The 25,742-nt window shown below is 37.5% G+C and overlaps 2 protein-coding genes across 2 annotated transcripts; both read left to right on the top strand.

The window, feature by feature from the left end:
* The first annotated feature begins 1,683 nt into the window (after positions 1-1,683).
* Positions 1,684-15,567, top strand: mmp2 (matrix metallopeptidase 2). The gene is made up of 13 exons (XM_040011149.1): positions 1,684-2,030; positions 2,231-2,457; positions 3,248-3,396; positions 4,052-4,180; positions 4,957-5,130; positions 5,878-6,051; positions 6,901-7,074; positions 7,221-7,376; positions 7,497-7,623; positions 11,107-11,240; positions 11,845-12,004; positions 12,943-13,052; positions 14,484-15,567. Exons 1-13 carry the CDS (start codon positions 1,878-1,880, stop codon positions 14,585-14,587), a joined length of 1,971 nt encoding a protein of 656 aa, XP_039867083.1. The 5' UTR covers positions 1,684-1,877; the 3' UTR covers positions 14,588-15,567.
* Positions 15,568-16,413: 846 nt separating this feature from the next.
* On the top strand, positions 16,414-25,696 carry lpcat2 (lysophosphatidylcholine acyltransferase 2). The gene is made up of 14 exons (XM_040011150.1): positions 16,414-16,698; positions 17,074-17,216; positions 18,969-19,186; positions 19,704-19,816; positions 19,987-20,047; positions 20,448-20,506; positions 20,983-21,017; positions 21,239-21,293; positions 21,505-21,587; positions 21,986-22,111; positions 22,241-22,394; positions 23,068-23,166; positions 23,972-24,113; positions 24,465-25,696. The coding sequence occupies exons 1-14, from the start codon at positions 16,588-16,590 to the stop codon at positions 24,641-24,643; spliced, it is 1,578 nt and encodes a 525-aa protein (XP_039867084.1). The 5' UTR covers positions 16,414-16,587; the 3' UTR covers positions 24,644-25,696.
* The last annotated feature ends 46 nt before the right edge of the window (positions 25,697-25,742 follow it).

Below are 25,742 nucleotides of genomic sequence, written 5' to 3' on the forward strand. Positions count from 1 at the left end.
GCTAAAGGGAAGGGAAATTGCTTTGCTAGATATACCACAAAATCCTGTTTGTGAGCTATCCATCTGTCAGATCTCTTTGCAAAAAAAGTCCTTCAGCTCTCTCTATTAAAGAGTCTGCTCTCATATGCTGTTCAGAGTAATCCAGTATGAGAGCGGAAACAAAGAGATGTCAAAGAGAGTTAGAGTAAATCCTAAATCTGTGCTGTAGATTACAAATCAGGAAAGAACACTGGCTCCAAGGGCCACAAAACAGACCAGGTACTTGTTATATGTGAACCACTAGAGGGCACCAATCACCACTGTAACTATTCAGTAGTTAAAGTAGGTTAGTTCACTTAGTGTACATTATAGTCTATAACTGTTGGCTTTGGGAAGCGAAGTGTTATACACCAAACTACATTGTAAAGCCATTGTAAAGGATACATTTTCCAGTGCACAAGAAATATTTTGTAAACCTTTATTTATCCAGGGGCGTGATTTCCAGGGGGTTTAAGGGGGTTATGCCCCCAATAATTAGACCCAACCAATATAATCCCCCCAATAAAATTTCAGGTATTACCAGCAAAATAGTATAATGTTTAATCATCTGGGAATTTACCCAGATTTATTTCAGCACAAAGTTACGGCGATGTATATATACACAAGGCCTGGTATTATATACATGTTTCATCTGCAGATTGTTGTCGTTAAGTAAAATGTCTCATGAGGTTTGAAGTCAATTCATGGTAAGCAGCAGTGTATTTATTTATTGTTGTTTTTTTTGTTTTTTTACCGTGTATTTATTTTCTATAACATGTATACTGGGATAAGTCAGCATTAGCGATTCCCCCCCGGCACACACACACTCTCACCCTTATTAGTTTTCATGGGTACAATACATATGGTTCACTTGGCTCTTTCTAGCTTCCAAATATTGAGACCAGTTTCGCATCCTACCAGTAGATGTCAATCTACCACTTTGAATAACTTCTGGCCTTTCTGCAACTGGGTGTCGCTGTTTTTCTCTCCTGGCGAGGTAATATATTGTGTGGTGACGCTCAGCAGCTTTGCGTCAATGAATTCCAAATTAATCCAGTATAATGATTTCCTCCCTCTCCCCCTACCCACCGCATCGCGAATGATTATTTAGAAATTCATGAATAGGGATAGAGAATCGGTCGCTGGAAGTCAGAAAGTTAGAAGGGAGGTGTGGTGATGCTCTCAGACAGCAGTGAACAGTGCAAAAAAGTACCAAAAAAGTCGCCCACTTCTACCAGTTATAAAGTTATTGGCTGAATTGGTTGGCAGAACTTACTTTAGTAAACAAATAGGTGATTTTAAGTCTGGAAAGAAAAATCATAAAGATCATTCCCAAACAAACAAAAAAGTCAAACAACATGCTGAAACCTCTTGGCATGCAGGTTATAGTTTATCTTGGAATCTGCACATATTAATTTAAGAAATACACACTTAAAAAGCAGGTCTTCATTGGTTTAATTGGTCAGCTTGGCCCAAAATTGGTTAATTTCGCCTCTAGATGATTATCCTACTCTTTAAAAAAAAAAAGATAAAAGAAACAATAAAAAAAGAACATTTTTATTTGTTTGTAGACGTTTTCTGGTAAAAGCGAGTGACTAAGAACTGTAGTCGGTGAATCATTCAGCATTTGATTTGCTGGTTCGTCCCCATTTCTTTCCCAACCTGGAGACTGCGCAGAAGGCGTCGGGGGAAAAGTGCATGTGCAAGCAGAACTAAGAAAGTTCGCAGACCCGAAGTGCAGGATGTCCCGTTAAGGAGAAAAAAAAAATCCTGCTGAGGAGCAGAAGCAACACAAGCTGACGGGCTGAAAGGACTGCGAACGGCACTTACCGCACAAGATATACTGTTAACCAGAGAAAATGGGCTTTCCGACGATATTCAGTTGTCGTCGGAGTCTTCTCAAATTGTTTTTGCTTCAGTTCATCGCGTTCCAAACAGTAAATGCTCGTCCTTCTCCTATTATCAGGTTTCCTGGAGACGATACCCCCAGAACAGACAAAGAAGTTGCTTTGGTAAGTTTCTGTCTTTTTTTTTTCTTCCTTCCTCAGGATATGTCTAAGTAGGTCAGGCAGCAATGAACTGTTTTTACCCCTGGAGTACCAGAAATGAACAGGAGTAGTTTTCACATGATTTAGTTCTTATTGCTCTAATTTTTTATAAAGATACCCTAAGAACCCTAACCTATTATTTTATGTTTTTATCCAAACTTTAGCATTATCTAAACAAGTTTTATGGATGCCCACAAGACAGATGTAATCTTATGGTGCTCAAGGATACCCTGAAGAAAATGCAAAAGTTTTTTTCTCTGCAAGAAACTGGAGAGATTGATGCCAAAACTGTAGAGATCATGAAAAAACCCCGCTGCGGTGTCCCAGATGTGGCCAATTATAACTTCTTCCACAGAAAACCCAAATGGCAGAACAAGGACGTCACCTACAGGTCAGAGAATTAACAATAACACACATGATTAGAGAGGCTATGGATTATGTTATAATGGGAGTGAGTGCCAATCCACTGTGACTTCAAATTAGTTCTCAAACAATTGCGGAGGTTTTAATCAGCTTTGCCTGCAAAATGGTTATGGCATTACCACTGGGTGTGATCTAATAGTTTTTGAGTTACTTGGCATGCTGCACTTTAGGAAACCGTTTACTGCACAGCACTATTTTAAAAATCTGTTGCTTTAACAATTGCCCATAAATCAAAGTTGTTGTACTGAGACATATTTGCCCCTGTCTGACCCTCTAAAACCGACCCCACCCTCTCCACAGCCTCCATTCCACACTACCCCCATCCACACAGTCTTGAAGTGCTTGCATCTTTATGTCTCGCTAACACCAGCATTCCTACACAGTATGTGTCAGGTCCTTTGTTTTCATTCTGTTTGAGGTTTACTATGATGTGGATGTAGTTTATTTATATCAGCGGTTTTGCATGTTCTGATCATTCCAGCCTCTCTGTCTGTGTGTTTATAAGAAAGACTGGAAGCCAAAGACAATAACAACTATGAGATCTTAGACTGTTTTCAGGAAAAGGACTGTGTAGACAGGCATACAAATGGGTTTGCGGCTGAACATTGTTTCAGGAGGTGCTTTTACAGATTACTCATATTGGCCTCTTTATTTTCCAGGATCTTTAGTAAAGAAAGGAGAATTTGCAACACTCACAGATTGTCCTGATTGGACAATTCAAGTCATGCTTGTTTTTTTTTGTTCTACTCAATTTGTAGAATCCTGGGTTACACTCCCGATCTGGATGAAGAAGTCATAAGTGATGCTTTCTTCAGGGCCTTCAAAGTATGGAGTGATGTCACGCCACTCACTTTTACTCGCATCATGGATGGAGAAGCTGACATCATGATTAATTTTGGCCGCAATGGTATACTATGTGTATAAACATCACACTATATAGATATTCCATTTGTTATTTGAAAACTATTGTACATGTGTACTCAGGTGGGTTTACGAGAATCACAATTAATAAAGAAATGTATCAGTTTGTTTTATAATAATACGATTGTAAGCCCTCAAAATACTCCTTTTATTGGATCTGCCACATCTTTGTAATAGAATAAAGAGATTGTACCGCAGGATAAAATTCTAAGAATGTGCCTATAATAATTAGCACAAGTCAATATTTAAACAGAAGCTCACCGAGTTCTAGACTAATGCTGAAGGAGCAAAAACATACATCTTTTTAAAGTAACATTCTTTTCAAAGTGACTCTACATCCCGCCATCCTGTATTTTAGGAATTCTTTAAAGACAGTGGGGATTATGGTATTAACCCAGTTCATTCCAAACATTCCAGCTAAAATAACCACTTGATATTTACCCACATTCTGTCTGGTCACAGCTGACTATATTCAGAAAGAATCTAGTAATTATAGGGAAACGCAACCGAAAATCGGCCGCTGAAGAAGACATGGAATTGTTGTTTCGGAAATAGAAATCTTTGAATACATGGACAAATGTCACATCATGTCTTAAGCAGTCAGTATACATGTTTTGATTGGTTAATGATGTCATCAATAGAGCATGGAGATGGTTACCCCTTTGATGGCAAGGATGGCCTCCTGGCTCATGCCTTTGCTCCAGGCCCAGGAATTGGTGGAGACTCTCACTTTGATGATGATGAGCAGTGGACACTTGGAGAGGGGCAAGGTAATGCAAGAATGCTAGTTACAAAAAGTGTATGCAGCAAAACCACCAGTGATGATTTCTTAATTTATTTAGTTCTTCATTTTTTTTGCTTAGACTGTTATGTAAAGTTAATTTAAAACTTTGTCAGGTGAGAATTTGAAATTGTAGAAACTAATATAACTTTCAGATGCTATTTTCCAAGCATCTTTTTCTGGCACCTGACAACATATCAAACTACAGCCATCTGGAAGCTAAATTAAAAAAAAAAAAATCTCTATTGCACACATTTGTATTCGCATCCATTGACCCAGATAGTTTTACTCCCAAGTACTTCCCCTTTTTAACATCCTTATGTCTGGATATTTAATTTGTGTGGAAATAATCTATAAACCTATTTTCCATTTCTCTTGGTGCTAGTCTTAAACAGATGAACAGATGAGGATCTCTTGGATGAACTTTTATTTTCTCAATATGTGTTTGTTGTTCATACTGTTACATACAAATCATTTGTACCCTGCATTATACAGTTTGGTTGGACATTTTTCAAAGCCTACTTTGAAACTGCTTTCCAAATTCTAGACAACAATATTTGCTTTAACTCCCAGGAAGTTGAAGCTTGCTATGTTATGTTAGCTTGCTTGCTATTATTGTAACAAAAGTTACCTTCTAAACATGTGTGAAACTAATGCTACAAAGTTTTATAGTGAATTGAGAAACCATCATATGAAATCAAACACCATAGAGCAAATATTCATATATCTTCACCCCTTTCTATGTATGCATTCTTTGTTTTACAGTGGTGAAGGTGAAATTTGGCAATGCTGATGGCGAGTTTTGTAAATTCCCTTTCCTGTTCATGGGCACTGAGTACAACAGCTGCACAGCTCAGGGTCGTGATGATGGTTTCCTATGGTGTTCCACCACTTACAACTTTGATGAAGATGGCAAATATGGCTTCTGCCCTCATGAATGTAAGCTTACCCAGTGGGTCCCTTTTTTGTTAAAGCATATACTATATGTTTGACATGCAGCTGTGATGTCTGTTTGCACATTTTGCTTTTGAAACTTGTGATTTTTGTGGCCCCACATGACCTTAGGCGTGATGTGCCCTACTTGGATCTTATTGAACCAGACAAAACATTTAATTAGTCTTTCAGTACTGGTAAAGCAATACTTAATATCACATCATAGCTATACTCAAAGCTGTTCTGTTGTTTTTGAACATGAAGAAAGTAGGTTGGCCAGGAAAATGCTTTTTTTTTTTTTTTAAATTTGTTTTATTTGGAGTGAATTATGGAACATTTCTTCTCCAAGTTACTGCCCCACTTTACAACGTGAGGCTTTGTCAAACATTTTGTTTATCTCTGTTATGTTGCTGTCCATGGTACTAACATGATCAGATGCTATTACAACTAACTGCCAAAATACACATGTTCAAAGTCATTTTATGTGATAAAAACACGAGTAAGGCCTGTTTGCACCGGAGTTTTCTATTTTGTTAAACTTTAGTTTTGAAGTAATAAAAAAACCAAACAGTTCCAATGTACCTATTTTGTTAATTCAAGTTTATTGTGTTCCCTTGTGTTATATCACTACTTAGTGATCAAGCGTTTTGTATTACAATTGAATTTCTTATTTTAGTTAGAAGAATGTAAAAACAAATACTGTTTTTAAATTTATTAGGCCATCTGTAACTTCATTTGGTTTGTGATTTGCAGTACTTTTCACCCTGGGTGGAAATGCAGAAGGGGCTCCATGTAAATTCCCCTTCAACTTTCAGGGGGAAAAGTATGATGGATGCACCACTCAGGGCAGAGATGATGGTTACCGCTGGTGTGCCACTACTGAGGATTATGACCGCGACAAAACGTATGGCTTTTGTCCTGAAACTGGTAAGTGGTGTGTCATGTGTTGTCTCTTATTCACATAACATATAGCAAAATGAAAGATAATCACATCAAGTTGATGTCCACTTAGGTGTGCATAGTGGTCACGGTCTTCATTATGCAATAACACTTAAATAAATAAATATTTCACTAGCGGTGCTTTTTTTGATGAGCAGTGCATAGTGCCTTGCCATATGTTGGACTACAGGCATTCTGCAGCTGCGGTTTTTGGTTATGCTCGTGGTGGGCTGAATAGCTATAAAAGTATTTTAATGTGCAGTAGCAGGGCCTATTTTCCATTCTGTCAGTGGGGCTTGTTTTAGGGTTGAGGTACTGGGGTAGGGAGAAAGGCATACAGGGAGAGGTACTACCGTTGGTGCTTTCATCTGATTTTATTGGATTAGGGATGAAGCTTTGCTGTAGAATACTGTGTGAGAACTTGTACCGAATAAGAAATTATACTGTTTTTTTGTTTTACTCCTTTCTTTCTTTCTTTCTTTCTTTCTTTCTTTCTTTCTTTCTTTCTTTCTTTCTTTCTTTCTTTCTTTCTTTCTTTCTTTTAACACAAAACCACTCTTGCCAGACTGAAAATGATCTCTCTTTGAAAGAAAATCAATTTGGATGGGTGCATTTTGGTTGTGTGCCTAATGGATTAGTTATTGATGTCGTGTGTGTTGTGCCAGCTGCTTTCATCATGCTATTTCTGAACATCATCTGCACTCATTTCATAATAACCCAAACTTTTCCAGAAAGAAAAAAAAAATCACTTTGCATAGTGAATTTATAAGATAATTAAGCAACTGAATTCAGTGCTTATTTTGCATTTACTGTTTTGCATTTTGTTGCTGTTACCAGCAATGTCAACAGTGGGAGGCAATGCAGATGGAAGCCCCTGTGCCTTCCCTTTCACCTTCCTGGGAGACACTTATGAATCTTGCACCACCTCTGGACGCAGCGATGGCAAAATGTGGTGCGCTACCACCAAGAGTTACGATGATGACCGCAAATGGGGTTTCTGTCCTGATCAAGGTAAAAGAATTTGCCAGTGGTATTTGGGGATATTTTTCCCAAGAGCCAGTGGATTGGAAGACACTGAATCTATCTTTTTCTTTTTTCTTTTTTTTTTTTTACTGTGGAAAGATAATAGATATTTGTCTAAACTAACTTGTTTCTAGGCTACAGCCTTTTCCTGGTAGCAGCCCATGAATTTGGTCATGCTCTTGGTTTGGAGCACTCTCAGGACCCCGGTGCACTGATGGCCCCTGTTTACACTTTTACTAAAGACTTCAGGCTCTCCAATGATGACATCAAAGGCATCCAGGAGTTGTATGGTGAGAGAAAATGCCACATAGAGTCTAATACCAATAAGTGCTTGGGAAAATGATTGTGTTGTCAGTGGATAATTTGCAGACCCCTTTAAATAATAAATACTGTGGTAAATCTGACAACAGGTGTGCCAACAGACAAGCCTTTGCCTCCAACCCAGGGTCCTGTCACTCCAATGGATATCTGTAATGAGCCAGTGATCTTTGATGCTGTAGCACAGATCAGAGGAGAAACATTCTTCTTCAAAGACAGGTAATCATCTCAGTTAGCAACTTGATGTATCTTTAAAAAAAAAAAGACTTCAATGTAAGAAAAGTCTGAAGCCCAGGCAAAGTGTTCTAGATATGCAAGCTGTAATGTTCCCAGTTGCTCTTTTGAGTCTTAAATGTGATGTAAAGGCTGAGTTTGTGAACACTGAAAGCACTGCCAAAGTCCTGTTAAATTTCCTGTCTGTGATCTGTGCGAAGAGCGATAAAGAAAACAAAATTGCCTGCTTCAGGCTGTATCGCGTGACTGAAACAGAGCAGCCTGCACCAACTGGATTTCACAATCACATCACTGCAAACAATGAGCAGTTTGACATGAGGTTTCTTGTTAATTATGGTTTCTCTTTTTACAGTCTTGTGCCACTTGAAGATTGTGAGCATATTGTTGTTTTGTGATATGACAATTAGTAAGAGTTGAAAACAAGCTATCCCTCTACTCACGCAGTGACAACCAAAGTAGTCATCATTCATAAACAGTCTACACTCCTCTTCTCCACCGGCGCCAGTGAATCCAAAGTCATGTAGGTTTACTATGTGTCTGCTGGCTGACTCTGTAGAAAAGAAGTTGCATAAAGTCCTGTGGTTCGGTCAACAGTCTTCGTGAGTCAGGGTACTTCCCGTAGAAAGATGAACAGTTTCATTGCAACAGCTGAAGTTTGTTACAAAGAGCTTACCCCAGTGGCATGTTACAAAAAGGAGCTGTTAGGACAAACAAATGATGGGTTAGCTGTTGACATTGTTGACACAAACACTATAATTTCAACGTTAAGAGCTGCATATCCTGTCACAATCATTTGGAAATCAGCTAAGAGTAGATGCATCAGCAAAATACTCAAGAGTCAGTTAGCTTGGCTTTTGGAGTTACAATATTTTTCACCTTGCTGTGGCTCTAGCAGAGAGTGTGCAGCGAACCATGAAACTTTGGATCAGTTGTTGGTCATCAAGTCAGCTGAAATGATCTTTTTCTTCCATCTGAAACATTATATATCTTATTTAACTGTTGGGACAATTTTTTTTTAAAGTGAAAATTTTATTTTCACTTTAAGCATTGTTGAAGTCTGAAAATGCACACAGTCACATTAATGTAAAGGCAAGAACACGTTTCCGACATACCTTGGCCCTCAGGTCACCGTTGTTTAAATAAAGCCATGGAAAAATAATATCTTAAAAAAGAAATGACATTGTGTCTAAATGATAGGATGACAGCAGTGCTAAGCATCACCTACCTGGGTAGAATGTAACAGATGATTAAACTGTCATTTTGCAGAGAGATGGTATTCAGAGCAAACTGGTTCAGTTTAAGGTGGCTAAAAGTTCCATATACATATGTTACGCTGAAATTTAGCTGAGCTGTAGCATATTTAGACTTTTTCCTGTTTGCACTAATCTAAGCTGTTGTGTGATGTTTTCAAACACATTTAATTCAATATGATGTGAATTTTAGGTTGCTATGTGAAAATTTAATCAAGCAAAGTTTAAAAGTTATTCTGAAGATCAGGGTGGGAAAATGAGGACATAGTATTATGAAGTTACTGTAGTGAACAAACAGTATATCTCACTGAAATCTGGGATCGGTAAAGTTTTAGTACAGGCCTGTTGGTCCAACTTCATAAGCTGCCTGAAGGGCATGTCAGAGTTGTATGCTGCAGAGTTCTGGTACATGCTAAGTTTTATAGCTTTACAGAAAGAGTTGTACCCTCTGGGCTCTGGGGCTAAGCTCACTTGACTCGCCCACTGTAAAAGTGGAATCTCTCATTCTGTTAGCTCAGCATATTTATGTTGTGAGACAAATCTTAACGTGATGCAATGAGTAATACTTGCAGCACTCCCTGAGCTCAGCATATAAGTGGGTCTGTCTGTCTCGAGGCTTAAGGAGAAGGTACTTAGAAAGTCTGACTTATAGAAAATGTTTGGCCAACCTGCTGGTTAGGTCTGTTCTGAAGCGTAAAACCAGTGGAGATTGTTGTGACTGTTGTGCAGAGGCTGGTGAAAAACTGTTAAGAAAGACTGCTGTTTTATAGAAGCACTTTTGTTGAATGGTAGTAGTTAAAAATAATGACAGTATAAAAATACAATAGGCCTCACAAACACTGCCAAATACCTGTGACTGAACTTTGCATTTGAATGTTTCATTATTTTCTGACTTTTTTGGTGCACTTTAAACATATTTAGACTCAAAAATGATAAAGATCTGTTCTCCATCTACTTTATTCTTTTTCTTCTGGTTTGTGAATGTCGAATGTTTTCCTTTTTTATGTACACCACAATCCATGTCTGAGAGGATGTAGCATTAAACCCCACAAACCAAACTTTTTGTTTTACCATCATAACTCTCAAAGAAATACTTTGGTGTACCTTTTCCAGCTTCCCTGACAGAAACTATTGTTACTCTTTCTTCAGTTGTGAAATTCTTTCTATCTTCTTTTTTGTTTTTGCTCTGTTATACAATTTTAGTGCCTTTTCCACAATGCATTTTAGGCAAACTTATAATGTGGGTCAGTACATTGAGCCATTTAAATCAATGTGTTAAAAACTTATATTTCTCACAAAGCTCAGTTGCATTGTCATAATCATCAACCTGTATTTTTACACAGTTCAAACAGGACTTTGTTAAGAACAAATCCAAGATCAATGGATTATCTACTTCAGATGTTAGGGTTATTAGTAATTACCTGTATGAAAATATGGGTAAATAAAAAAGAATAAAACAGACTCAGAGATCTAAAACAACAGGAGTGCTTTAGAAAAATCACTTGAATATTTTCTGTACGCGTATTCCCCTTACCACCCCTAGGCAGATCTTGTTTTTCCTTTTATTGAGTGCATACTGGAAGAAAAGAGAGGGAGGAAAGGATAAAATTAAAGCTCTGCTACAGACTGAAAACCCTCTGGATATTGTTAGTGCACGAACAGCAAACTGATCTGCAAGAACACAAATAAAATAATGACATTCGTAGATGGTTGGTTCAGACTGGAATATGTCTCATCTTTCATCCTGACAAATGTAACTTTGGGCAAGTGTTATGTATGCGCACTTCTATTTATGCTTGTTTGTAAAGTTTTATTCTCATCTTCACTTTATCATTATGACAACTGATCTTTGTTTTTGGCAAATCTTTGTCTGTCTAAAAAATAGGTCAGTGGAAAAGAGTATGGTAAGCTGCTATTGTTGTGCAGCTGTGTATTGGAAATCCGGGCAAGATGGGTCTTGTTCCGCTGGCGTCTGCAGCCTTAGTCCTAACGAGAACCAGATGCTCATGAATCAGACCATTGTGGCTGGCTCGGCCAGCGAAGCACTTGCACTAAAACCCTGATCTCTTATACACACAGACACACATGCTTTTTCTCTCTCTTTCGCTCCCCACCTCCTCATCAGCCCTCTCTGTTCCTTTCACTCTTACTTCTTCACTCTTATTTCTTCCCTAGCCTGTCTAACTCATGATTGCTCATCCACCCACTCTCTCTGCAGGTTCCTGTTCAGGTCAGTCAACTTTAGAAGCAAACCCAATGGACCAATGCTAGTGGCCACCTACTGGCCCGACCTGCCCGCCAAGATAGATGCTGCTTATGAAAATCCAGAGGAAAAAACAGTCTTCTTTGCAGGTATTCTGAGGAAAGCAAGAGACTTTGAAAAATGCACATTTAGATCTGCTTTAATATTGACACAACCCCGCACTTATAAGGTGATGAAGGAAACAGATGCATTACTTTTAATGAGTAATGAAGATGTGTCTTCCCCATTTTACCACTTGGATGCATTTCCCCTAATGGTCAGCCATTTCTATTACCTGAAACTTTAGGAGGCACCAGAATGTAGGCCAAACATTCCTAAATGCAGTGTGGACTCTTCCAGCATACTTATTAGTGGTTTATGAAATATTCACAGCATTTTACAAATATGACAACTTTCCTGAATACTGATGAGACTTACATGATATATCCATCAACTCTAAAGACATTAAGATGGTTTGGTAAATGTTCGACTTATTATCTCACTGCAAAATTGGTTCATAGAGTTAACCCTTGTGTTGTCCTTGGGTCAAAATTGACCCCTAGGTGAATGGCAAACAAGTATATGGGAATCCCGAGGACAACACAAGAATAAATGATTAAATGTTGATTTAAAAGTTTAGTGATTTTCATTAGAATAACATATTGTATGTATCCTAAAAGTGAGTTCTCTTTTTAACTTACTCTTCTCTCCCAGGCAATGAAATTTGGATTTATAGAGCTGATCAGTTGGAGACAGGCTACCCGAAAAGGTTGTCCAGCCTTGGCCTCCCCACTGACCTGCAGCAAATCGATGCTGCCTTCAACTTTAGGAAGAACAGGAAGACTTACTTCTTTGCTGGAGACAAATTCTGGAGGTAAGGAGAGTTAAACTTTGTGCAAAGATTTGCATTTAATGTAATTAAAAGCCCTGTGTGACTCGACCTAGCTCTTGCAATTGAGGTCATAAACTGTTGCAGTTGTGTGCTATATCTGAACTGAGTTAGTGTTTGGTGTGACCTAAACGGTACAGTAACTCAACAGCTTGTAGTTTTTGCACATATGAAGCCGTAGTGTTTGTTTTATCTGGGAAAGTGCCATCATGTGTTTCTGATGCACTTTATAAGATGCAAACCAACGAATGTCATTCAACAACAGAGGGTCTTTAAAAAAAAAAAAAAAAAAAATTGAAATCATGGCTATCTCACTTCTATTGTGCATATTGCACTGGTCTGCAGGCTCTTTGACCTAAACAAACAGGTACAGCATGCTGGCCATGTCCACAGTCCCTGTCCAATTGTAAATCGACTTTTTAGTGCATTTACAGCCACAAACCTTGAGTAACTGAGAGTAAATCATAATAACAATGCAGCCAGAACAGTTTGCCCTAACTAACGTCCTATGTTATTAAATAGCAATGATATTAGTCATTATCTGGCTGATGTGCACACACCCAATTTTTAACAGGCTAAAACAGAGGCAAAGCAAAGCAGCAGCTGTACTTTGATAAAAGGACTGTGCATTATAAAAAACATTTTAAATTCTTTGGGTATGGGAGCGACCTAGTTAACAGTCTGGATTGTTACTCTACTTCTTTTACTTTTATTCTCTAAATGATGCAAGAAAGGAACAACAGTTTATGAAACTGATGGTCAGATTAGCTACTAAAGCTCTGAAGGCATCCTCTGACAAAAATGTCAATACACTCCATATTTTTGGCACAGCATAGAGTTGTTCGGTGCTAAATTAATGCTATTAATGTAATACATGTCATATGTAAAACCTCAGATGTGATTTCATTGTTGTGTGTTTACAGATATGATGAGACCAGCAAGACAATGGACTCTGGCTTCCCAAAACTTATTGCGGATTCCTGGAATGGCATCCCAGATGGCATTGACTCTGCCTTCAGTCTTAATGGCATTGGTAAAATAATACTTTTAACAAGTAAATTTGACCAAAATATGGCAGGAACAGTTATTAGTATGTGAATGAATTTGTTGCACGATTCATACCATTGTGCCATTGCTGTACTCTATTTTCCAAGCAAAACTGATTTCAAGCTTTCAAGATATGGCAGTATTTAGGGAAAAAGGATAAAAAGCTACACCTGCAACTTTGTTAGTTACAGAGCATTGTAGTTCTTTCCACTGAAAACAATATATGAGTATAAGGTTTCATAGGTATATCATTTTAGAACACTGTCATATTTTAATTAGTACTAAACAAAAAGAACAGCTCAAACTAAGCAGGAGAAGTTTGATTCTGCCACATTTCATGGCAGCCCATGCCAAAGGAATGTCAAGACATTTGACTGGAAAATATGAATCAACCTCACTATGGTAGGAAAAGTCACAGGTTCCCCAAAAGGTCTTATTTTCTGGGAATTGTGAATGTTTGTACCAGATAATATAGAAAGCTGTTGAAATATTGGAGTCCTGAGCAAATGGGGAACTTCCTGACTCTACCGCTTCTAGAGCCATGGCTCCAATATGCCAAGAATATGCCACACAACTGTTGCTACGCTCTGATAACGACACTAGTGTTTTTATGTGTGTGTGATTACTGTCTGCACAGCAGCATTCCTTCTGGTAAAATTGCAGGAAAATCCAGTCAGCTCTATCAGTGAGTCTGGCACTCTGCCTTTGTCAGTAAAACTCCTCATATACCAGAATTGAGCAAACAGTGACGCCTTCTAGGCAAAAAAAAAAGCGTTTAGAGGAGTTGGCTACACAAAGAATGTCAGGAAGGCAAATAGACCATAGGGAGTATTTCTGAAGTCAGGGAGTGATCAGTGGTTTTATAATGACAGAATTGTTGCATTTTTTGTGAGTGAATATCACAGGTTAGTTGACACTTACTTTTACTGCTGGTGCAAAGTGCATTGCAGCCACTGTGAGAAGTAAATGGTGAATTTTTAATGTGAGACCACCAGTAAATATCTTTTGAGATTCTCACTGTCAGCCATGTATACTTGAGGTCAGAGGTGGTTAGCAAATTTTTGCCTATGGCAAGCGACCAGGGATTTTTTCATTGCTTCTCTCCTAACATACAGACAGTGCTGTAAGTGTCACATAGCCCCTTCCCCACACCGTAAACAAACATATTTATATAAAGAAGGTCTTTCACCCTCTACAGAGGCGCCTCTGTGTACCTCCTCCTTAGCATAATTCAGAGAACGCGAGGCTTGACTTTGGCTTGTGATTGGGTATTTTAATTCTTGTACGCTTGTACAGAAGCTTGTTTATTTCACTGTTATTGCGTGGTAGTTTGTTTGACTCGAGCAAATTTAATAAAGAAAATTCTCAGCTTAGTAAATGTTATAAACACAATGTGTATTCTGCTTGTCTTTCACAGACTACAGCTACTTCTTCAAAGGCAACCACTATTTCAAACTAGAAGACAGCAGCTTGAAGATCGTGAAGTTGGGTGAAATCACAAAGGACTGGCTCGGATGTTGAACATTTCCAAAATGTCTCACAACTAACTTGTGTAATGGTGACCTCTTGAGCCTCATGAGGACATTATTGTAGTATTGAACACAACTTAAGGTCGCTGCAGTGAAAACTGTTGTAATTTTTCTATCATGGCAACTCTGCACGCTTTCCTGCAGCCTGTATAACCGGTCTCCAGATTTGTAGAACGCCACCCCTGAACCTTCTTCGTAGGCTGAACATATGCAACTGGATATTTGCTACATTTCTGTGTGACTTTGACATTTTATTTGTTATGCTGTTATGCAGATTTATTACAATATGCACCCCATCTTTTATTATTTTATAGATTTTTTTTTTCCAAGTCAGACATCAGGTATGTCCACACTGCTTTAAATGCAGTGCTATACTGTGCTGGTCAATATTGCCTTTTTATACAAATTTGATTTCTTTAACACCATATGAGGAAATCATGTTGGCTTAGAATTATTTCAGTGTAATAAGTGCAGTTTTATAATTGTATCTGTTTAATTACGTTTCTCATTGTTGTGCACTACATTTGAAAGAATGAATTTGCACAATGTGACCGAAAATGGTGCTTTTAGAGATCGCTTTTTGCATATAGTCCTATATACATTATATTCTGTATAACTATGTCTGATCGGACTACTTAGTATCCTCTGGATGTATAAAAGTAGTATTCCCAGACACATTATCCTTCATTTGATTAGCACTTTGTTTAGGACTATACAAGGGAGTGGCACAATAGGAAGACCAAATTATTCCCGTGTCAACTCCATGTTACATTTCCCTACACTAATGGTACAGAAAGATTAATGGCACAGGTTGCCTCTAGAGGCTGTATAGGTTTCATGCATAATGGAACCATGACAAGAGTACCGCAGTAGTATTGCTTAATTATCTTTTTTTACATGTTTTTTCCTTGTGATGGTTTGTTTATGCTTTTTGCACTGTCATCAATAAAGATGGTCAATATAATAAATCTACAAAATTGTGAATGATTAGCCATGATATGTGATCCTTATCCGCTAGGTACCAAAAAAGAAAAGTGGGAGATCATATACCTTAGTGCACTGTATACATACTCTTGCAACACATTAGTGGTAAAAGTAGATCTATAATGCTTGTGTTATGAACTTACACCAGTGTTGCTTTGTCATAGAGTTCATCTTTATGATATATAGTAATGCTGGCACTTCTTTAAATTTTAAGGTTCTATAAGTAACAACTTATAGAACTTTTAACTAACTTTAAAATAATCAGATATAAAATTCATTGAATAGAGCAAACGGACTTTATCTAAACCCCTGCAAAGACTATAATTTGTTATGAAACTGTGCCATCTTGTGGACATTTATGATAAATGTATAGCCTTTGCATAAAATCAGTTATTTGCTCGTGACACCGCGAGCAAATAACTTTCTAACTTTCTTTAGCATTTACTCCCCCGGGAGTCCTAACCAGTGTTATTTTATCAAAGCACACAGCCTACGAGACAATTTTAACCCCTGGAGGGTCTTAAGGACATTTATTGTCTTTTGAATTTTTAGTTTTAAACCATTTTCACTGTGTTGAGTGGATTAAAGCCAAATTTGTCAAAGAATTTTTTTTTTTACTTTTTTTGTTTAATTGTGGTGTAAATTCATTAATCTTTTCCTATCTGAACCAATTTTTTTCGAGGCATCTAAATGGGATACCACTATATTTTAGATACTGTCGAAAGGGTACTGTCTAAAGTCATTACCTTGCAAATGTAGTGACAGTGTACAAACATCCACTTAATAGTCTTAATTCCCCACTGCACAGCACGCACAGCGGAGGTGGAGCTTGACGCTACCGGTTTTGCTCTCGCGTGCTTGAGTTTTGTACTCGTCGTAACTCGCGCTTGATACCGTTTGACTCAGCAACAAATGAGAACAGGTTCTCTGTTGAGGAAGTGAGATGGTAACATCACGGGGCTACAAATTAGAACATCAGCCGCCTGTCATTTCGCTCACTGGACTACGATGCCACCGCAGCGAGTAGGTGCCTTGCCGAGGCAACAATCTCTGCTTTTGCCTGCGGTCATCAACCCGTTTGTCCAAGACACCAAACTAAGCAACGCTGCTATAATTAAAGTGAGTATTTCTTCTTCTTTTTCTTTTTCTTCTTCTTCTGCTTTTTTAAGAGATTGCACAAAGGCAGGATTTTGAAGAATGCTCGTTTGGTAACGGTGTTTCATAGTGTGACATAGTGCACTCAGGCTGCTGTATCCAGGGCCTGTAATCTTCTCCAACACGGCTTTGACAATCAGCTTGTAAAGCCTCCTATGCAGCACAACAGACTGAGCCATTGGGAGCTTTCTAGAATGCTTTCCAGCAATGTGGATTTCTAGGCTCGTGCATATTTCTGCTAGGTGGGAGGTCAGTTTTCAGCCAGGCAGCAAGTGACTTGAACACCAGGGAGGTTTGGGCCTGTAATTAATGTGCATAAATGTACTCCTCTGCCTGCAGTGTGTCTTGTTGGGAATTTTCTTGGTCCCTCTTCGAGCTATCTTTATAACCCTGGTTCTGATGGTGTTATGGCCAGTGTCTGTCATTGTCACCTTCAAGCTACCTCTGAAAGGAGCCGTGGAGCCAAGCACAGGATGGAGAAGGTAACTATGGATACCAGTAACATCCAGTCTTTCTCAGAGTTGGCCACAACTTTATCACACCTAAAGCAAAACAATAATAATATATTTAGCTTATTCTTGACATCAGTTTTGTTTACTTGCAATTTTTTTTGTTTACTTTTGCTTATTTATTTTTTTAAAACTTGGTTGTCCAGAAAAAGTGAGTTTGGCCTACTGTTTGGCTAATCTGGGACATCAATAACCCATTTGCCTTTTTTACTGCAGACATTTTGTTTGCTAAGCAACTGCATTCACCTCGCACGCCATCTTATCACCATCTATCAAAGTGAATTGAACTACTACTACTAAACGCTTTGAACATATCTATCAAACAATAAACATATTGAGCTTTACGTTTTGCAAAAGTAATGAATTGTACTGAGGTGAGAAGAAGAATAAAAAGTCAGTTTTCGCTCATATGCTTTACAGAAGCAAAACGTGCCAAAAAAATAATAGTTCCTGTAATAATGAATTAGCAGCTACTTGTGTTCATGTCAACTCATGCTTTTCTAGATCATATTCCTTTTCACAAGCAATACCTCACCTCAGTTTCCTTCAGAAAGGAACTAGTCGGTGGGGGGTTAAGGGGAACTGAAAATGATGTTTTAGCCACTTTGTTCACCTCTGATGTCTAAAAGTAATAACAGACATTATAATTATAATAATTTTATATATCTGTTTATATCTTGTATGAAAAGGACTCATTCCACTGGACTTATTAAACAGTATGTCTGTACATATAGTCTGAAAATGACAATTAGTTTTGTAGTCTATATTTTACGTGGGTGTGTGTTGACTCCTTCACACTTGTTCAAAGTGTAAACCGTTCTTGTGATCTTAGACTACAACATTTTTCATACAGTCATTGCAGATGACTGACTGAAAAAAAAAATATATAAGTTTAAACTATTGAAATCTTGTAATCTTGTATCTTGTCTTTTTTTTTTGACAGACAGGTTAGGCTGTTACTACAAAGCTTTATATCAGTGAATTTATGTTGTATTGCAGATACCAGTGAAAAACACCACCCTGCTTTGTCGAACCACAGGTTTTTTAACCACTGACCACGTCTTGATAGTTTGTTTGCATTAGTAAAATGATGAACCATCCTTCAGCTTACAGGCTGTATACTATTTTCGGAGCCTGTGACAAATTGCTCAGAAGCACAGAAAGTGTGACATGATAGTTTAAAGCAGGGCATAAGCCCACACTGCATAATGAAGGAAGTGAAACGTAACCATAATAACTTGACTGATAGCATACGTTAAAACGTTTTACTGTAAGAGCCGATTGATTAATGTATCTTTAAATATTCATGTTTGTATTCTCTTAATTTGTTTCATATTAAGTATGTGAAACTAAGTTCATAATGTCATTCATCATTTTGTATCTCTGACTCCATAGCAACACCCCTTCCTTCCTTTCTACAGTTTTTGAGGAAGCAATCGACAACAGTAACATACTTTGCGCTTTAAGGTTAAAGAAAAGCACGAAATTGTGAAACGCATCCTGTTCCCACAACACATCAGTCAATATAATGAACTGATAAACAAAGAAGGTCTAAATAAACCCATTAAAAATATTATACCAGCCCTTTTTATGTAAAGAATTTAGGATTTTCTCATGCGAAGATTCTTGCACTGTTGTGTAGAATAGACAGTCACTTCCCATTCACATTTTTTTTCATTCACAAAAATTCAGCAATTTAAATTTTTTTTTTTTTTTTATCTCCAGATTTTTGTGTCAAAGAGTGATGGCTGCCTTGGGGAGGGCTTACTTCTTCAGCATGGGTTTTCGAGTGGTGGTCAAGGGTAAGCAGGCCAGCAGCCATGACGCACCCATCCTGGCTGTGGCCCCCCACTCCACTTTTTTTGATGGGATTGTCTGCGTTGTAGCTGGCCTGCCCTCCACTGTCTCCCGTGTCGAGAACCTCGCCACACCCATCTTTGGCAGTAAGATACTTTTTGCATGATTGTTTCGAACAGGAAAGTAGGAACAAACTGTGTTTGTTATAGTCCATTTCCATCTGCCTTCATCTGAATGCACAGTTTCCCACTCTCTATGAAACGTGGGAGAGCTTGTAATATATATACAATGGAATGTCATTACCTTACTTGCTGCCTGTACTGGGTATCAATTAGTCCAGTACTTTGGAGTTGTCATTGACATAAATCCTTGTTATTATAAGTAAAATTTACAAATGCACTCTATGAAGTAAACACGAGCTAAGACATTGATTAATATAAGCCTTTTCATCCATCTTTTTAAAAGTAATAACAACACGTAACTTGTTTCATTTCATATCTGTCACATGTGATTTGTTAAACAGTGATATCACTCTGTCTTATTTAATACTTACAAACGAATGCAAATAACCAAAGCCTGTGCACCAGATTAGTGGAAAATATCATCAAGATTACTATATTCTTTTGTATATTCATTACCATTAATCTTTTGTTCTCTCTTTAGGGTTCCTTCGGAGTCTCCAGCCAGTGCTGGTATCTAGAACAGACCCAGACTCCCGGAAGAACACAATCAACGAGATTAACAAGAGAGCCAAGTCAGAAGGCCAGTGGCCACAGGTCTGGCACTGCAGTCATTCTCAATAAAAATGACTTTTATATGAATTTATTCTTTGTTTCCAAAGGAGCAAAACTGTATTCAGTGTTGACTCAGATTATTTTAAAAGCAATCTTTGCAATTTTGAGGGGTATTATTTTACCATTCAGCAAGGATGCTTTTTTTTTTTCAGGTTCTTATATTTCCAGAAGGAACATGTACAAATCGCTCATGTCTTATCACGTTCAAACAAGGTAAGATATAAAATGTACATTTTGTGTAGTGTAATCATTAGTTTAATTTCTATCAGCATGTCAAATGCAAATAAAAAAGATAACAACATTTTACTATACAAAACTTAGATCTGCTACTGTATTATAGAACATTTAGTATTTTCTCTTAACATAAATCAAATCCATTTAATACATCGATTTCATAACAGAGAGTGCTTCTTCGTACGTTATTCCATTTAATCAATATTTGATGTGGTTTGTGTTTTAACTTTTTGTTAACTGATGCCTATAAGAGTGGTTCTGTATGTGGTGAGAGAATGGAGAAGTCAGAGTAAAATCATATAGTTTTACAGCTATGCACTTCATGTTTAACTACACGCTGTGTGGTTTTTTATTTTAATACCTGTTGTTCCACTTTTAGGTGCCTTCATTCCTGGTGTTCCTGTGCAGCCTGTGCTTCTGAGGTATCCTAACAAACTGGTAAGTAGGGTTGTGACAGTAATAGATTTTTATTTTTCGTACATATACATACACAGCCAGTAATATCTGTTCAGTGATGTAGTGCAAAACTATAGGAATAGTGTATATATTGGATTCCCTGTTGGATTTGTAGATTTGCTCACAAACAAATGAACAGTCGTATTTTTTATGATAGTTTCATTTTATTGGAGAACGACTTACTTTCTAAATCTTTTACCTTTTTTTGGTTGTGGCTCGGCAGTTCACAGCTTCAATTCCCTCCAGATTTTCGTGAGGATTGTGGGCTTGTCTCATCATTGTGTTCACTAGGAAATCTAAAAGCATGACATTCCTATATATTTGTAAATGATTTTAAAATTTATACCAGTGTTATAGTGGATAATATAATATGACACAGTCCTATGTGCAGACTGTCTTATACCAATGTTAAAGATTCAGGAATGAATGAATAATATACTTGTGTTTTTTCTCTGTAGGATACAGTGACTTGGACATGGCAAGGATTCAAGTCGTGAGTATGCTTTATAGAGTTTTGCCTCTTCCAGTATACATCACTCGATCTATAAGTATGAATGTCTAAATATGCATATTTATAAATTGCATGCATTTGTAAACTGTCACTTTTTCCCAGAAAATAAACATAATTATTGCACAATTATATGGCTGCCCTTATTTTTACAACACTGTAGTTCTAATGAATGAGAATGTATAACAGTTTTTTTGATTATGCAGGAAAACACTTCTGCTTTTGACACTGTGCCAGCTCTACACAACAGTAGAAATTGAGGTAAGAGATTTTCTGATTTCTCGTAGTGTTTGTATAATAACATAATCTCATGAAGACGTTTAAAGAGTTTTAGTTGTTTTGGATATATGATTTACTCAAAAGGACTCTTTTAAACTAAGGCTAGCAGGAGTTTTTATTTTCCTTTTTGGTTTAAGTGTACTTTTTGTTTGACTGTTCTCATACACTTCTCATCTGTTTACATGCTTCCCAGTTCCTCCCACCTCATATCCCCACAGAGGAAGAGAAGAAAAGCCCCGCTCTGTTTGCCAGCAGAGTACGAGAAACTATGGCCAAGTAAGTGTTCATTAGTCTTAAGCGTATAATGTATTATGTAAAGCAATTTATGTTGCCTTTTCGTAAAGAGGTTCTGTGCAAAACCACATTGCACTGCATATTGCTCAAATGCAAAGTGGAACAATTTGCTATAGAAAGTAAAAGTACTGTATAAATGTTTAAATAAGTCATAAATATAGTGTTATGCACATGCAAGGCTACTAAGCTGATAAGAAAATAAACAAGTGGTCAGTATTGGAGAGTGAGTGCAATTTGTCAAACTAAATTTGCATTTTTTACTGTCTTTAGGTCTATATCCATGCACAGTGAATCTGGCTATTGCTTTGCTATAATCTTTGGGTGCCTCCTTTGACTACTATAGTGAGTTGATTAAATGTCTGCAAACCTTCTATTTTTAGGGCTTTGGGCGTTCCTGTGACAGACCACACATATGAAGATTGCCGCTTAATGATCTCAGCTGGTGAACTCACACTTCCGATGGAGGCTGGCTTGGTTGAGTTCACTAAAATTAGTCGCAAACTCAAGTAAGAACATGTAATATGAGCGTTACCAAAAATTGCAGTTAGTACTGACCAATGCAGCTTCAAAGGGTTCTTATTGTTGTTAATGTTGATTATGATATAACCTGTCACCATTATGTTTGGCTCAACTAGTCTGAAGTGGGACAATATAAGGAAGGAACTTGACGGTTTTGCAACCATGGCCAGCGCCTGTAAGGGGGGACGCATAACTATTGAGGAATTTGCCAGTTTCTTAAAGCTTCCTGTCAGCCCAGTCCTCGAGGATCTGTTTAGACTGTTTGACAGGGTGAGAAACTTGTATGTTAAATATTTGTTAAACATTATATGTTGAAATCAACTGAACATTACCCTTTTCAAATATCGCCGTGGCGTGGCACCACTTCACAAGGTTTTAAAACAGCCAGTATTTGGCCTGGCCAAGCGAATGACATTTATTAGATGGACACATTTGAATGTGAATGATCAGTAAAATAGTGAAGTTCATTTTACTGATAGCTGTAGTATTCATGTAAGTTTAGGCACTTTAGAAAAACTTCGCTTGCAAACCCTTAAAAAATAAAACACCTTTTTATATTTATTTTTATAAAGCTCTAATAGGGTATGTGAAATGAAGTGAAAATCCAATACATTTCTGTGTCACAGTGCTGCACCAGTTGGAGGGGGAAAGCTACTGAGTTTGATACTTTCTGTTCTCTTATCTGTGTTCATCACTTTCAACATGAGTCAGAGAGCATGTGTTTACTAAAAACTGAATGTTACCTTGTATCATATGCAGTTCATAAACTTGTTATCAAATCACTATAGTAGTAAAGACTTAATCAAATAGTATTATCACTATTACCAGACACCAAATAACAGCAGACAACAAGCGCTTGCACCATAAATGATTAAATGCTGTCCATCATAATAATCTTTACATTTAACAGCTCATCTGTTCTAATTGACCTCTCTCTCTCTAGAATGGAGATGGCACTATAGACTTCAGAGAATATGTTATCGGTGTGAATATCCTGTGTAGGCCATCTAACACTGAGGATGTTCTCAAAATGGCTTTCCAGGTGAGACCATACATTTCTCATACTGATGTGTTCATATTAGGGGCTGAATATTATGCAAATCTCTTGGAGTGAAGCAAGAAAAATTACAACAGCTCCTTTATTGACTCGCCCAAGGTAGCACTACTATGGTTTTTGCAAGGCAAATTACCTTCAAGGGTATTTATACATTTCTGTATAAATACCCTTCTGTACACCTAATATGTTACTTCTATTGCATCATGCATTTCCTGCTGATAGTAGTTTTATCACTCTATCATGATAAACTAGTAGCTATTCTGCATTTCGTTGCCCTGTACCTGTGCATGTGCAATGGCAATAAAGTTGAATTCTATTCTATTCTATTCTATGAAGGATATATCTGAGATGCTTAAACTGTAATCTGTGACAATTTGTGAGAAGTATAAACAGTGCAACTGTTATGAATATGAATATATATGATGTTTATATATGAAATATATACCCCAAAATATGAAAAGCATATACACTTTGCAAAAGGAATAAGCTAAATGCAAAAAATGACCAATGTTAAGACAAAATCAACCAGCCCAGCCCTTACTGTCTGTGCACAGCAGCAGCTTTAGTATAGCAAGAACAAAGGCAGCATACAATTCACAGAAGGTTGCATAATGTCAGGCTAACAATGTGTGTCTGCTGTGAACATTTTGCTGGCCATAAAGTCAGATGCAATTTGAACTTACTAATCAAAACTTACTTTCTCCTGCTTCGCGTAACGTCCAAGATCATTTTGAAACCTTTTTCTTGAAAGTCGTTACTCATTTCTCACTTTTTATTATCTTTCATGCAGCTTTTTGACACAGATGAAGATGAGAAAGTCACCCATGATGAGTTTACTGCTCTGCTGTGCTCTGCTTTGGGTGTGTCAGATGTAGACATGACCAAACTTTTTGAAGCGATTGATGCCGATGGCTCTGGTTTCATTACCTTCAGTAAGTAGAATCGAATTGAAGAGAAAAGCCTAATGCAAAACTCCCGTTATGTCTCGAGGCCTCTTATTTGATTCCTTGTGATATTTTGTCAAGAAAATGTTAAATAACTAAAATAATAATAACAATAATAATGGATTGCATTTATATAGCACTTTTCGAGACCCTCAAAGCGCTTTACAATTCCACTATTCATTCACTCTCACATTCACACACTGGTGGAGGCAAGCTACAGTTGTAGCCACAGTTGTAGCCACAGCCGCCCTGGGTCAGACTCACTAAATTGTTCAAAAAATAGTTCATTATTATTGTGTGTACAGCACCCTGTAATTTATCTCTGTTCTGATTCTTTAGATGAATTTCAAGAATTTGCTGCAACCCATCCTGAGTATGCCAAGCTCTTCACCACCTATCTGGAACTTCAGAGATATCAAGCTATCCAAGAAGCAAACCCAGGTGATCTGGAACTTGCTGGTCAGCCCAGTTCAGGGGAAGAACCAGAGGAGAGCACATCTGACAAAAAAGATGACTGAGACAGATCATAACTGTGACTTTTATTTGACTTCACTGAAAAGAGGAATGAATACAAGGCTGTTGCAGTCTTGTCAGCATATTCAAGTCACTGCAACAGCAATGGTCATATATGGTGAAGCACTTGCATTTTTATAGTTTTAGAAAGCTTTAATTTTCGATTTTAGTGCCTTATAGATAAAAAGCAACTTACCCCCAAATTTTTTCTGTCAGTGTATTTTTGTGTATGCTTTGCTATGACACGAAACACAGATGGGGTGCGTCATAGCAGGACAATATGTCTGAAAACTGGTCATTGTTTTAAATAAGGTTTACACCTATTCTTCAGTCATCACTGTGGTTTTTGCTGGGTTTTTACTGACGGAGATGAGCACAGCCTTGTGCACCTTATCCTTTGTCTTTGTAATTTTTCTTTAACAGAGTGGGAAATCTTGCCAAATCAACACAAATTTTAAATGTAAGCAAAGAGTCCTTGTGCTTCTTTATTACAGTATAATTAGAATACTGTAAGCAACCCAGATATGTTCTGTTTTAAAATTTTGTCTACAGTGAGCATAGATGCTGTGCATTACACTTTTCCCACCCTCGGTGCTCAGGGACACAGAACTTGTAACTCAGCTGTATAATTAGCCAGAAGTTTGCTTTGCATGTGTATCTATTTGCATTTCTACTGAAGATTGTTGTTGCTGAGACAGCACCACGTCTGTGCAGCTTTAAGTTTACTAAAGCAAATCAACCACTGAAAATAGGGCAATTTGTGAGCAAAAAGGCAACGGTGCTTCTACACAACAGCATATTCCAGTGGGGTATGCTTTCAGACCCGATTAACTAGAGGCATTGTTATTTATTTAGTGGGTTGTATTGCAATTATGTTTTGCTTTTTGTTAACACTGCAAAATGTTATTTTTAAAATAAAACAAGAACACAATCCTCTTTGCCATTTTTTTTTAAATTCATCACAGAGGAAACTTGTAATGACTTTCATAGACTTTGTTTCTATTAAGGCATAAGTGCAATAAACAGGCTACAGCTGAACTGCTGTTTTTCCAAAATCACCACAAGGTGTCAGTAGTTACCCATTACAGTTCTGTTGTGTGTGCC

Source organism: Simochromis diagramma, unplaced genomic scaffold (genome assembly GCF_900408965.1).
Source record: "Simochromis diagramma unplaced genomic scaffold, fSimDia1.1 OVJJ01000603.1, whole genome shotgun sequence".
Taxonomy (NCBI): domain Eukaryota; kingdom Metazoa; phylum Chordata; class Actinopteri; order Cichliformes; family Cichlidae; genus Simochromis; species Simochromis diagramma.